At 39.9% G+C, this 14945-nt stretch overlaps 1 protein-coding gene and 1 long non-coding RNA gene across 4 annotated transcripts in view; one reads left to right on the top strand and one right to left on the bottom strand.

Annotated features, from left to right (window-relative positions):
- Positions 1-14945, top strand: part of BAIAP2L1 (BAR/IMD domain containing adaptor protein 2 like 1) — a 32275-nt gene that overhangs the window by 9452 nt on the left and 7878 nt on the right. For all 3 annotated transcript variants that reach the window (XM_050980125.1, XM_018915919.3, XM_009091846.4), the window contains exons 3-6: positions 1618-1704; positions 13748-13809; positions 13904-13975; positions 14306-14443. In XM_050980125.1, coding sequence (XP_050836082.1) covers positions 1618-1704; positions 13748-13809; positions 13904-13975; positions 14306-14443 — 359 coding nt within the window. The remainder of the gene's footprint in view (positions 1-1617; positions 1705-13747; positions 13810-13903; positions 13976-14305; positions 14444-14945) is intronic.
- LOC127060160 (uncharacterized) overlaps positions 1-14945 on the bottom strand; it is a 41138-nt gene that overhangs the window by 19551 nt on the left and 6642 nt on the right. The gene's annotated exons all lie outside the window — the stretch shown is intronic.

Here is a 14945-nt window from a genome sequence, read left to right as displayed (position 1 = left end):
CTGATAAGGCATATCTAGCACGAATGCTTAATTTGAAATGATTATTTACAGTGTTGCAACAACTGTTGCAAAGTCATCTTTGGACTCTCATAAATTGGTAATCTTTTCACCATCAGCTCTGAGTGGTGTAAATAGATCTGTAACAAGGAGTAAATACTCTGTTTCTAATCAAACACTTTGCAGCTTTCCAAAAAAGTTGGAGTATGCTGACAAAGAACTTAAAACTTACAAGAAGTCCAGATATTTTTATAATGTATTTTTCCACACTTTGAGGACAAAAGGTCAAAAAAACCTTCCCCTTCTGTAGAAATGATTTATATTCCATAGTACTGGTGAAGGGACTATACAAGCAAGGTTCTTGATTTACCTTGGTTAGCACAGGGAAAATCACACATTTCCTTCCTTTTTAAGTGCTTGTATTAGGAGAAAAGAGTGACTTGGGGCTGTCTTGAGAAAACACAGATAGGAAGAGTTGGACTGGCATCAAATCCTCTTGTGCAGGTGGCACACTGCTCCACCAGTAGCACCAGGATAATTCTTCTGCTCAGAAAGTTTGAATACAGAGCACCTGTGAGACAGCTATGACAGAAATCACCCTTTCTAATGCAACAGCCTCAAAGAGAATCTTTGTTTGATTTGGACAATTTTCAGGCTTCTCAGTGAATAAACTGTTATGCAACCAAAGATGTCACCTTGCTAGTAAAAACTATAAAATACAGACCTGTAATTGGCAATTATATTCCTCCCAGGAAAAAAGGCAACTTTAGAGTCAACAGCAAGGCTCTGCTTGACTTTCACTTTGGGTCAAGAATGTACTACTACAAAAAAATTGTGACAACTTCAACAAGTTATTTTTCACATTAAAGCTTGCCAGTGTGTCCTTGTCATTTCTTTTCTTTGTGGTGTGCAGATCAGTTCTAGGCACTGAGGCACAGCAGCCTCCATGGATCTGTTCCCTGTGTAAGATATTTCTCCCACTGGCCTCCCTGCAGCTCCAATCCCCACGTTTGTGTTCATTCCAGTGAAACTGGCTTTGCTGTTTAAATCAGCCCTAACCAGGAAATGATTAACTGGCAATCACTGAAACCTCGTGGTATATATTATTGGTTCCTGTAACAGCCAGCTTTACAGGGAAAGGATGATTTGTTTCTGAGGGGCTCCAGGGACAGCTGCAGGTCCCTGGTGTCATGGCCAGTTGCCATTGCCCTGCTCTGGCTGGTCACCACAGGAGATCTCAGCACTTTTAGGAAGTTTGGGATTGCAGTTTGGCTTTTTCCAACAGTTTTCTCTGTACCAAGGAGCTTTGCTGTGTCTTGACCAATGGCTTATGGCTAAGCCTTCCCACTAGATGCTGGTTGCCTCTGGCTATGCAGGGAGGTCGGAGCTAAATAACAAGCTGAAATTTCATTAATGTGTTCTGGAGTTCTGTCTTTGTTCCTGGTTTCACAGATCAGCAGGGAGCACAGGGACTTTGGTAACTTTCTCTGACAGAAGGAGTTCCTTGTTGCCATGTTCTTTGTGCTCTGGATGACAAGATTTCATAGGATCATATATTAATAAAAATTGAAGATATTTTGATTTTTTTTTAACAGTTGTGTTTTTTTCACTCACCCCCAGTTATGGTAGTGGCTGGAAGAGCATATTATGATAGCCTTGCAAAGATTGGGGACATATCAGCAGATTCTCCAGTTTCTAAAGAATTAGGTAAGTGAAAACTCATTTTTTCAGTTACTCCAAAGTATAACCTTTATTTTTGCTTTCCTGCTGGCAGCTCACAGAACAAATGTGAAGCAGATAAGGATCAGTTAAAGTATGTTGTACTTTTATATAACATGGGTGGAAGGGATTAGATGCCTTTAAGGCATGTTGTTTCTCAAGACACAATGTTTTGACAAATTTAGCTCTTTTTTCCCTCCTTCAGTGAACATATCTTCATGTGCATCCAAAAGCATGTATTTTTAAGCTCACATAATTCTAAAGTAAGCACCAAAAAACATGTCTCTTGATTTTTAATGCAGAGGGGAATGTTGACATACCTCTGCAACAAATATTGGTATGAGAAGTCCTCACGTACAACAGCAGTTCTGAACTAAAACAATTTTCTGGTTGAGTGTCATTGTGAAGGGTTCAGTTTTACCTCACTACTTTTGATCGAGTGTATCACTAAAAGTTCTCAGGTGCATTTATATTTATTTTCTACTTGAGCTTTTGAAAGAGAAACTGTAGACTCAAAGACAGATTAATTTTACATTAATATAAATCCACTTCAAGTTCTGTACTCTCTGAAAATAATTTCTGAATATTTGAAAGATCAGCAGCAGCACTTGACCTTGACAACTTCACTTCTGTAGGTTGGAGTACAAAGTATTTGTGAGATTTCTGACAAAAGATTCTCATGTCACTGTAAAGCAATGAACTGGGACTTATACTGCAAAGAATAAACATTTGTTTAATGTCTTCATTTGCTGTTTGACAAAAATAACTTGATGTGTCTTGCCTCTGAACTTTTGATTTTGGGCAATGTAGGACCCTTCCAGTGATGTAACTTGCATCTCCTCCCGTAACTCACCACAGTTTGTTAATTCAGCTGATTACCATGGATGGGTTTAGCAATTTTTTTTCACAGCTCTGGAGAAGTAGAATTGAGGGGGCAAGCCCCTGTTGGATGGTGGGCTCTGGTTTCTGTGTGTCTGCTGCATTTCATGGCTTGCTCTGACAGCACTTGTGGGTGAGCGCTGAGGGCCAGGAGTGGTGGAACAGCAAACAGGGCAGAGCAAACAGTCCCGACAGCAGCTCCTCTGTTTGCTTTGCAGGCTGTTTACAGAAAGCAGAGCTGCTGCTGTCAAACTATAGAACAGTGGAAAGAAATGGCTGTGCAGACTCTTATGAAATGGCAGAAAAGGCACAATTACAGTTTTTGCAATCAAGCAGTTGGTCAGTGCATGGAAGGAACTGATCTATGACTTGTCGCTGTGGGACATTGTCTGCTTATTTGGAAATATTATTATTATTGGGTAATCTTCTGCTGACTTCTGAAAATAGCAGGTTTTCCCTATTAGTTGGGACAATACAGAATTAAGATTGAAAAATCATTTTTTGTTTAACTATGAATCCCATAATGCAATTAGATTTTCAAGACAGACCATACTGAGGAAACACGGCCTTCTTCCCTGCTGTCTGTTCACCTTCTGCTTTAACTGTTACTGCAGAAAAATCTATTCTTCTTAAGGCAAACAGCAACCCTGGATTTCTTCCAACACACTCTCTGATGGAATACTTAATTAGAGATAAGGGAAGTCAATGAATGCTGGAAAAGGCAAGATAATGTGGTTAGGAGTCTGTGACAGATCATTTGCATTTTCAAGAAAAAGTCTTACAAGTTCTGAAGCTGGGCTACAATATTAGACTGTTTGCCAAAGAAATATGATACACCCAGGTGTCTCTAAAAGTATCTGCTTGAAAAGAAAAGTATTTACTGTCCAGTTTGATGTTTTAGTAGCATTGCAGTGCATGCTGAGCAGTATGGGGTGTGTAAGGACAGATCAAACTTTGCCCATTCTAACTCCAGGGGAGCTGCTGCAGCCCCCTGTGCAAATCTCATCCAGGAATTCCTTTAGACTTGCCAAAAGACAAGTGGTTGACCACTAGCAGCTCTGTCATGCATAACACTTCTGTTATCTCTGCCAAATTAGAGGTGGTTTCACAGTTCAAACCCAAACCTGCTGGGTGACCTAGAGTGTATTCACTGCCAATGTGATGTAAAGATTGGTATCAAACCACAGCCAATCCTTCCTCCCCACAAGGAAACACAGAACATGGGCTTCTGACATGAGACAGTAAAAGGGACACCAGCCCCACAGCAGGGGACTAACAGAAACAGAATAGAAAGAAAGGAGAATTTTTTGAAGCAGAGGGTGGAAAGCAGAGAGGCTGGAGAAGTCATGGGGAAAAAAAATCAAGTAAAAATGCCAGAAATCCTTTCTTCTGTTGAATGAGATTGGAGTCGAAGAGGAAAATGAGAATGAAAAGGAAATCTGGATATTCCAGCTGATTCAGAGCTTTTGTACTAAGTATCTCTGTCTTTCAAGTCTAGTTGAAGCTCTCTGCATTATTTTAATACAGAATAATTTAAGCAAATTGAGGAAGTAGAAGAATGTACTGCAGTCATAACACAATCCTTATGAATAAGGGATGAGTTGATTGAGTCAACATTCTTTCTAATTTTGTATTTCCCTAAGTTTCTGAGCTTGTAGTCCCTCAGACTTGGCTATGAGCATTAAAAGAACAGAATCTGAATTTATGTGCTTCAAGCTATTCTGCAATATGGAATTTGCATACCTCTTTTCCTAGGCACCTTTTGGAAATCCCTCTAGGAACAAAAGATAGAAAACACGAAATTGCAAGTTTAGAAATGTTAAGATTTCATACTATTCAAATGTCAGCCCACCCCACCAGTACAAAATGCTGTGTTTCAATAATGCAATAAAATAAATAAACCAATTTCACATAGACACTTCACCACGGTGTTAAAACAGTAACTTTCACATGTTGCTGATTGTTTTTGTCTTGCCCAAAACACAAAGGCTTGTCAGGCTTTGTCATGTCAATTTTTAGTGCTTATAATGTAAATAAAATCTCCTCTAGTAACACGGGCTGTCTTTGTAGGCTTCACTTGCACAAGGAATTGGGAAGTTATTTCCTGCTTGCCTATGGAATTCTGCTTCTCCTATCTTCCCAACTATCTTCTGCAGCACCTGCCAGTTATTGTAGCTACATCTCATTTTATAGTGTGGGTGTAAAGTCCCACTCAGTTTGTTGTGTAGCAACGGTATCTACAGCAGTCACCCACAATTACATTATGGATCTGTACCCAGAGCTTGTTGCTCAAGAATTAAGGAGTGTAAACTATTAATTGCTTATCCAATTAGAAGAAGTAAGAAAAATATTACATTGCATGGTTTTGATCAATGGAACTAAACTGCTGAAGATCAGTATGTTAATAGAACAATCAGAGGAGACAAAAGTCTCTCCTAGTCTAACCAAGACTGATCATTTATTTAAAGATTACTCTGGTTTACAGGCTTGTTTTTTATAGTTGCATTGTGTTAAAACTAAATTGGAAACAGGTATGCAAGAGCTTATGCTCATATGCAGTCTAAAATGTAAGAATTTGGGAAAATTTGGGTTCCTTTCAGAAGAATTCTTTTGGTTAAAAACCACTACAAATGATCTAGAAAAGGAAGTACTGAAGTCAAAGATTGCTCTTTGTTGTAGCAGTCACAAGACAGAGAGAGGAGGGGAGAAAACCCCAAAACTTCTCATGGTGCACAGAGGAAGTGGAATTCTTTCCTGACAGAGGGTGAGCCCTGAACTTGATGTTCCTCTCAAGCACAAAAGAACAGACTGTTCTTCAGGTTAAAAGATAGGATTTGAACACGTTCATAAAAGACTTTTGCCTGTCAAGTTTAAAGGTCTCCACAGCTTTGTCCACAGTTGTCAACTTGTGTCACTCTCACTAGTGAGAAAATCAGGCAGAAAAAGAGAAAATTCCATGGTTTAGGATGAATGTAGCTAGCTCAGCTTCCATTGAAGTAACAAGGGGAGGGAGAAGAGTTGCTGGCTTACTTTAACACATATACATTGGCCCTGTCAGCTGGAATCCTGTTTCACTTAGAAAGATGACACCGGGCACTCTTCCCTTCTCCGGCTCATTTCAGCTGCAGAGGAGAGATCTGACATCCTGCCCACCTCTGCATCCCTGCATCCCTGCATCCCAGTGTGCTGCCTCTGGAAGAGATTGTGTTGGGCAGAAAGGAGAGTGAAGTGTGCCAGCAACTGCAGAAACTTTAGCACCTCATCTGGTGGAAACTTCTGGGAAACCAGCTTTGAGTCTGCAGTTTAAGTAATTAGAAACAGGCCAGCTTTTCCTATGGAGCATTAATAAAAGAGTATTCTGCTATATTTATAATGGAATTTCATCTGAAGAAGCCACTCCATTCCTGTGCTATAAAAGGAAACTACACAGAGAGCTGTCTTGAAAGGGAAATACAAAGTATTTGTGGGGTTTTACAGGAATTAGGTTTTGTATCTTCCAGTTGTACAGTAACATTCCAGGCTTGTGCTATACAAACCTCCAGACTGCTAAAATAAAGGTGGAAGGAGATGAGCCAGTCTTGGGTGTAAGCTCTGTAATATTTCCCTGCTGGAAAATAAACCAGAAATGAGGCATTCAAGAAGCACAGTGAATGAGAGGTGGGTTTGTTACTGAACATAAAGAATGTGTCTAGAAACAGATATTGTAGTTTGTTCTTACAGAACTACCCAAAAAAAAGTTTGTTCAGTATACAATTATATTGCTGTAAATTTTGTAATGAAGACTTCCAGCTAAGTTACACATTTTCAGGTTCTAGAAATGGCTGATGGGAGGAAGCAGCGTATGAAAATACACAAGGCCAGTAGCAGTAGAGAAAGACAGATATTAATAGGATTTCAGTGACATTTTTCCAGCTATTTTTTCATGCTAAATTAGTTAATAGGTTAAATTTTTCAGTCAATTTTATTATTTTATTGCCCACCTGCCCCAGTCTTACTGCACCCTACAAACCAAAGCTGAGTCTCCTGGTTTTAGTCAGAGATAAGCTGGGGTGTAACACTCTGCAGCCCTGACCTGTCAGGGTGGTTGTGTGGTGCAGTGTGGTGGTGCTGGCACCAGAACTGGTGTCTGGGCAGCTGCAGCTGGAAGAGCACCTGCCTGTGTGCCCTGACTCTGGGCTTCAGCTCAGAAACCCCTAATGATGCTCGTGAGCACACGACCTCCAGGGAAAAATGCCTATTCAAAACTCCTGCAATGAGAGGGACTTGGTATCTTTGTGCTGTGCCTCAAAGGCCTGAGGAAACAGTGAAGGGACTCCCCAAAAGCATTTCTGCCTGTGCTGCAACACTTGCGTTTCATGTGAGCCTCACTCACATCTCTCATCCTGCAGTGGAGCCCTGGGCAGGATGCCCTGCACCTCACCTGTGTGTTCATGCCATATTTCCTGGGCTGTGGCCAGGTGTGGCTAGCCCAGAGTGACTCCAGGTGTGTTCTCCCCCAGCCTGAACCCCCAAACCCAGCTCCATCACCAGGGGCTCCTTTGGGGCAGGAGGATGTTCTCTCTCACATCTCTAAGCCCAGGATGCTGAGCAATCCCAGCCTTTCCTCACCACCAGCCCCAGGTGAAATAAGCCTGTGTCAAGAAAATGTACTTCTTGTGCTCTCAGGGAGAGGGAAAATGGAAAGTAAACCACAACTTTGTGAGGAAAATAACGTCATATTTATAGCTAGCTTGTAAATCCTTTAGTGAAAGGATATATTTAGTCTGTACAGTCAGCTCTTCCTGCTGAATTATTTCTGAACAAAAAATATAATCCAGTATCCATTGTAGATGTCGCTAACAGTCCCATGGGGCAGGGCAGGGAACCTACACCAATTGTCTTGAACTTCTGAGTAAGAGAATTTTATCAAAACTTTAGACTCAATTTAGATGTGGGATTTTTTGGTTTGGGGTTTTTTTGGTCACTGCTAAGACTGTGAAACTCTGGCAGTTCCAAAATGCTGTCATGAAAGTTGCAGTGATTCCTTGTGGTTTGTTGCATTTCATGTAACATTTATAATGATGACTTAAATATTTACCCTCTCTGGTACTGGAAACCCATAAAAACTTCAGTTTTTGCTGGTTAGCATGATTTGTTTGTCCCATCCCTGCTGTAAAACAGGGATTATCTCTCTTGTATGATCTTCCTTAACTAATCTGCCTCAAACCAGCAGGGTTTCATCCAGGCAAGTTCAGGCTTGTGGCTCTATTGTAACTTATTTTCTTTTCACCTGCCTTGTGTGAAGATTACCATTCCCTGCACACCACTGCAGCTCAGGTATGAAAAGCTGAGGTATACAGGGCCTCCAAGGCCCTATGAAACATGAGTCTCTGACATACAAACCTTAATGTATTGTGGGTTTGGGTAAAAAAAAAAAGTAACAAAAATGCCTGCAGCAGACTTCATATGTATTAGTAATGGAATAACAGGTGGAAGAACAAGTTTGTAATTTTTCATGCATTATTTACATTTCATATACTTTTCCTTTCCTTTTTTTAACATTAAAATCTCCTTTCTGTGCTTACCAATCATCTGAGACAAGCTGAATATTTCATGTTGATTATCATCTGTTCAGTGATACAGTATGTTTAAAAAAAATCTAATCTCTGAATTTTTTTTGACTAAGAGATCAAAACATCTTGTGAGAAATGGGGGAACTAGACTGCAGACTGAACTTTGCTGAATCTGCAGTAAAGTCACATTCCTCTTTAGAATACAATGTGAGCTGGTTTGGTTCCATTTAAAACAGGAAAATAGGAGCATCACCCCAAGAACAAACTCTGGGTAACTGGAAATCAGCATGGTCTTGTTAATCTCATAAGTGTTCACTCTTGTCTAGCCTTATGTGGGAATAAATCAAGGATTAGCAGTTCACTGCCCACTTTATAACATGGTATGAACTGTGCAGTTCTTTCTAAAGTCACGTGTCCAGCTAAAAGAATTTGGCATTAATTTTAGTCTTGGGAAAGTATATTTAAAAAGCAACTTGATCCTTAGGTTTAACTGAATATGGCTTATAAACAGGCATTGACTTTCTAAGGTATAAAGAGCTGAGCAGTATTCTGTCTCTTTTAATATTTAAATATCCCAAAGTTTTAGAGAAAAATAATTTTAATTCAAGTAATTAAAATTCTGTCTTTTGTACTGGAAAAGTCCTTTGTTATGTGGTCCTAAACTATTTCACATGGTCATCAATGAAGTTTTAGGACAAGAAAAGGGTGACTATATATAGTTCTATAAAGTTCCTACAAAAGGAAATGATATCATAAGAGGTGCTAGGCCAGTAGAATAGAAGTGAACTGTGCTCTGTCCCTTCATTGTTTGCCTAATTATGAAATGGGAAAAGGATCTTTGAATAAGAGGATTCTTTGATTCTATTTGCCATGCTGAGAGCAATGTGTAATGACAGGGAAGTGCTCAAGAGAGCATTGCCAAGTATGTGTCAGTGAGAAACAGACAGGCACTTGTATGGGGAGGTTATATATGTACAGGCAAACGTGTACATTGCAAAATAAAGCTAATATTTGGGAAGGACAGAACTTAGTGTACAGCATTTGCTGTAAAAATAAAATGCTAAAAGTCCCCTTTGGTCTTACAGATGCATCTTGTGCCTAGAAAGTTCTCTGTGCTGTGGACTCCTGGCCAAGTGTTTTGGCTGTGATATAATTGGAAAGAATTAATTTGACTGGATAAAAACAGAGGCTGAAGCTTTAGGCTGTTTTGGGTTGGCTTGTTTGGGTTCTTTTCACTTAAAACAGATGAAAATTTGATTGTGATCAAAGACACTTAAGAAGTCAGCATGGGCTAGAATACATTTTTCAGGAGCACAGCAGTGAAGTCCTGTGGGAAGGAGCAAGTGGAGCAGTGGGAGTTCATCAGTTCAAACACCACCAGTGCCCAGTTCACAAAATTAGCAACAGTGTCCTGCACAATTCTATTTATTTATTGCTTACTGCTTTTGTCTGGATGTAGAGGCAAGATACTCAGACTACTTAGACTTGGGCATCTTGCAGGACTGTTTATCTCTTCTGTATCAATGAGACTGGGAAGTAATTACTTATTTCCCTTAATCCTTAATCTGTTTTAAATTAACTAACTTATTTGCTTGTTGTATCACAGAAACATTTGTGTTGTTCACAGCCTTAATGAGAACTCTGCATATTTTCAAATGAATCTCAGAAAGCCATTTAGAATGTGAAGTTCTCCTTCTATTTTCATTTTATTTACAGACTTTATTTATGTATGGTTCTAGCTGCCTCAGGGTATTATAGCTAGCATGTAGAGTGGACTTACAGCACTTTACTACACTTTAAAATCTCTTCACATTTTCTTGATTATTCTTTATTTTTCTTTTTCCTCTGTTTCTTTTTTCTCCTCCCCTTCACCTTCTGCAGTCACCTTCACAAAATGGCACTGAATGGTCATGTGTCAATGCCATTTTGTAAAATGAATTACAGGGAGATTCACTCCTGAATTCCTATTCCATGTTCACTCATGCAGTGAGGAGAGGCAGACTTGACCTAGTCCTATTGATTTATGTGCATATTCCTATTAATTCTACAGATGGGGGAGTGTGTTAAAGCATTCTGGACAAATTGTACCAGAAGAAAAGTGCAGTTAGAGCTGGGCAAGTTTTGCATTATTTTATCTTTCTGTATGATTTTCTTCCTTCATATGTTAAATTCCATTAACCCTTTTGGTTTCATTGAAGCATCTCTTGCACAGTTAAATCCTTCCTATCACAGAATGATACATTTAACATGTTTGAAGCTTGGCAGATGTTTTGTTTAATCATATTTATTTGTTACACTGTATTCCTTTGAAACTTCCTATTTTACTGCCTCCTGGGGGCTGCTCTTTTCAAAGGACTTTGTTTCTAACTTTCCCATGTCATAAATGCCTTTTTTCTGGGCAGAGGGTGACCTGGAGAAAAGAGCAATAGCAGCTAATAGCACACTTGGACTGTGCTGTCTCCATGTGCAGCTTTGACTCAGCCTTTCATTCTCTTGTTTAATAGAAATAATTATGTGGCTTCATCTCCAAGTCACAAAGTTAATCAACCTGCCCTGAATACAAAACAGGACAACAGGAGGTAAATGAGTGATATAATTAAGCATTTTGCCTGTTCCCAGACATCTAAAAAAGTCTCACTATTAAGAGACTTGAATATTTTCAAGAGCAACCTCCTCTAAATAAAACAAAATTGAATTATATTTCAAGTGAGCTGATGTAATTATTACTTTCATTGATTCTAATGTAGCTATTTGGTATTTAAAAGTTTAAGTGATTTTGTAGGAAGCTGTTGATACTTCTTTCTATGACAGAACTCTATTGATTGAGTTCCATTTTTGTTTCTAACTTGAACAAATTCTTTTAGACTTCACGAGAACAGTCAACACAAGGTGAAAAGGTAAATAACCTGAACAATCAGCCAGTACAAACAGTGAGGTTGAAGTGTAACTTCTGCAGAAGTCCTGGCCTTACCATGAGTATTTCTGAGGGAAATTGCTTTCCTTGGCTTTCCTCTCCTGGGCAAGACAGACTTTCAAAGATTTTTCTTGCTCAGGGGATGCTGTGTATGGAGAAATGGCTGTTGCACCTTTTGGACTCATGGTTGTTTAGGGTTTTTTTGTAACAAACCCAACATCATTAATGAAATTCTAGTCTGTATTACTTTCTCAGTAGAAAATATAGATGCAACAAAACAGCTTCCCAAACAGCTCTCTAGTCTGTGATGTAAAACCAAATAAACTTTATCATTTTGTTTCTATTTCTTGATAATTTTTCCTGCTTTCTTTTATCAACATCTCCCGTTTTAAGTTGTAGATAAGTATTCACAAAACTCTTCTAACTTTAAAAGACCATTACAGTCTAAAATGTATCTTTTGAGTTGAGTTGATGAACAGAAACAAAGTGCATTCACTTCTAGAGCCTAAAATAACACTGCTCACCTCCGTTACTTCGAGTGTTTGTGTAACTAATTGTATTTACTTTTCTATTGCATGTGAGCAACTAATTATCACAGCACCTCTCACTTCTCATAGCATTTCTATTGCTGTAGTCACCAGCAACTTTAAATATGAACAAAAAAACCACAGCACTCTGTGGGCTGTACTTAACTTAGAAAAACTATATATATTTAAAAAAAATAAAAAGCACTCCCCTGTCTTTGTGAGTTCCTTTTCTTGCTAGTCAAGGGGCTGTCTGTTCTCACTGCATTCCAATTCTTTCCTCTTAAGTGTCCTGCAGTCTGTTGTGCAAAGAGAGGTAGGGGTGGGCACTGGAGCAGGAAGAGGGACTCCTGAAAAGCCAGGAGAGACATGTGTGTTTCCTCCTCTACCACCTGATGTTTCCCCATAAACAACAATGCAGACCCACATTTTGTAAGATTTAGTTGAAAATCTGCTGTGTCCTGCTGCTTCACAAGAGATGTGGTTCTCATGTCAAAGAAGAGAAGATTTTGAGATGATGTAACTGGAGAATGACAAATAAGAAGGGAGAAAGGTGGTAACACATCCATGGACATGGGGATGCTTCTGCTTGAGAAGGTTACCAAGTCACCAGCCTGATCTCTGGGGAGACAGGCTCGGATGTCTGTGCAGACGAGAAAGAAGATGAGAAGGTTCTCATAAAGAGTTCTGTCATTCATTTATTGAGCTAATTATTTAAATTATTGGCATCTCCTGGGAGATCTTCTGAACAGCTGAACAATCTGAAGCATTATGGGATGATAAGTTTTTGCTCAGGGGTTCTCAAATATGGATGGCAGAAAACAAAATTCATACAGCAGCATGTTGAGCACTATGCATCCTTTCTATTTTAACTCAAAAAAAAGGAAACTAGAATTGCATAAGATGGCAAATAGGAGGGAAACACAGCCCCATGCAGTGACTGCCAGTGATGTGCAGGAATTACAGAACTGTGGTCACTCTGCAGCCCTGCCTGTGCACGAGGACAGCACAACTGCAGGTACCTGTGGCAAATCCAGCTGGGACAGCTGCAAGGGTGACTGAGGGATTCAAGGATCACTGGAGGAGGTGTGCCAGGGAACCAGCTGTCAAACTGAACCTGCCAGTCCTGCCATGCAAATGGAGTGCCTGGAAAACACATCCCTAGTCAAGGCTTCCACATGCAGCCCAGTCTGTGGATCTGATCAGGGTCCCGGCAGTTCCAGTTCTGGTAGCGGCCCCTGGTCAGGAGCTGGGAGCAGTGCCTGCTCTGATTTGGGTGCAGCCAAACTGGGCCCTTCAGCTGCTCTCCTCAGCAGTGCTGCCACCTCCCATTCAGGGCTGGCACTGTCTGTGTGCCAGGGCACGGAAGGGCGTGGGGCTGACGTGGCCTGAGCAGCAGGCAGGGTGATGTGGCTGGCTGCAGGCAGGGCAGCACCAGCCCGCGGCTCTCACTGCCTTGCACGTACAGCCACACCCAAAGATGGAGAGATGGTTCCTCTGTGTCCTCCTGAAGCAAAAGGGAACAGTTCAGCTTCCAGCTGCTCACAGTCCTGACTGGGCAGTGTGAGTTTGTGCTGGAAGGCAGCTGAGCAGAATGGGATATTCGGGGTCTGTGTGAGGATGCTGAGCAATCTGCTCTGCCTTGGCTGTTGGTTAATGCAGCACAGGTGGGAATTCCTGTGTGGAGCAGGTCTGTTTTAGCAGGTGTGCAGTGAGGGAACTGAAAGGTTGCTTTGTTGACTCTGAAGGTGCAGTAACTTAATAAACATTGAAGTTTAGTTTTCAGACTATGAAATGGATAGCAGCTATTTGGGTAGTAACAACTTGTGTGCTATTCTCTGACTTGGCAGGAAAAGAGGCTGCTAACTAAACCAACAGGAGCTGCTCTGGAGAGAAGGGAGCATTTCCTGGCACTCCAGGGCCCTTTTGCATAACAATGCATGATTAGTTATTCTTCTATCACTTATGAACTGCTTGGTTTGTCTGTGGCCAGAGTGAATTATTCATTTCAGCTGCTGTGATGAGCAACAGCAAGAAATTTTCTACCCCTCTTAATGTAACCATTAATGAGTATTCAGTTAAATGTATTTTATTACTGCTCTTTGTTAATTAACTTCAGAAGTCTAAGAAAGAAACCAATACAATTGTATGTTTATCAACAGGCCAAGTTCTGATAGAAATCTCAAGAACACACAAGAAACTTAATGACAGTCTAGAGGAGAGTGTAAGTTAAATAATTTCTTCTAATTAATTTTGCTTGTGAAATTATAAACTACTTTTGCCAATTTTTAATAACCCTTAATTCATTTGTTTTAAAGTTCAAAAAATTTCATAAAGAAATTATATCTGAACTGGAGAAGAAAACAGACCTGGATGTAAAATATATGACTGTAAGTACATTCAATTCTAAAACTACTTTTTTATTTGTCTATTGCTAATCAAATAATTTTTTTAGATGTCGTTTCCCAAGATTTAATGAAGTGATACAAATTTTAATAGAAATGCACTTTATATATATAAAGATGGCCAAAATTTTCATGCTAAATTTAAGTTAAAAAGGGAACCCCTATATGACTTCATAGCTCCTTATAAACTACAGCAGTTGCTGAAGTCATCTGGGGTGTGTGAGCAATATCTGAGATCACAGTAATGCTTTTCAGTCCCTTACCCAGATATAGGGCTGAGTGCATTATGAAATTATGTAAATGCTTTGATTGCAGGCAACTTTAAAAAGGTACCAAACTGAACACAGAAGCAAACTGGATTCTTTAGAGAAGTCTCAGGCTGAGCTGAAAAAAATCAGAAGGAAAAGCCAAGGAGCACGAAATGTAACGAAGTATGAGCACAAAGAAATGGAGGTCAGTGCATTGTCTCTTATATTGTTTCTTTCTCTGTATGAGACCTGGTCAACAGAAAAAGTTAATGGTTCCTCAGAGCTGGTGTGTGCTAAAGGCACTCCTGGAGTTTGTACTGCAGCTGCAACTGAGCTCTCACTGCTCCAGTGTACCTATTCAGAGACTTCTGGTTCCTAGATTTCATCCCTTGACCAATAATTGATCTGTAACTACCCCTGTATACAGAGCTCTACTCTGGGAGCCAGCTAAACTATGCAAATTCAGTAGTAATTTGCTACGGAGTCATTTCCCTAAGTAGACAGTGCAAACTTGTGTTACTGCCTTTCCTACTGCCCTTAATCCAGCATTGCCATCTTGAGGTGAAATCTGAAATGGCAAGACACTGAAGAGAAATTGTTTTAAAATTAGTAAATCAGATTCTCATTGTCGTGTGTCTCTCTGAAACTTGCCATTGATATTTTTACTTGCATGACACTTGTACTTCCTGCTAGCTTATATTTTTTTC

This window comes from Serinus canaria, chromosome 14, assembly GCF_022539315.1.
Source record: "Serinus canaria isolate serCan28SL12 chromosome 14, serCan2020, whole genome shotgun sequence".
Classification (NCBI taxonomy): Eukaryota; Metazoa; Chordata; class Aves; order Passeriformes; family Fringillidae; genus Serinus; species Serinus canaria.
The sequence above is the reverse complement of the archived record's forward strand: the minus strand, read 5'-3'. Positions and strand labels throughout refer to the sequence as shown.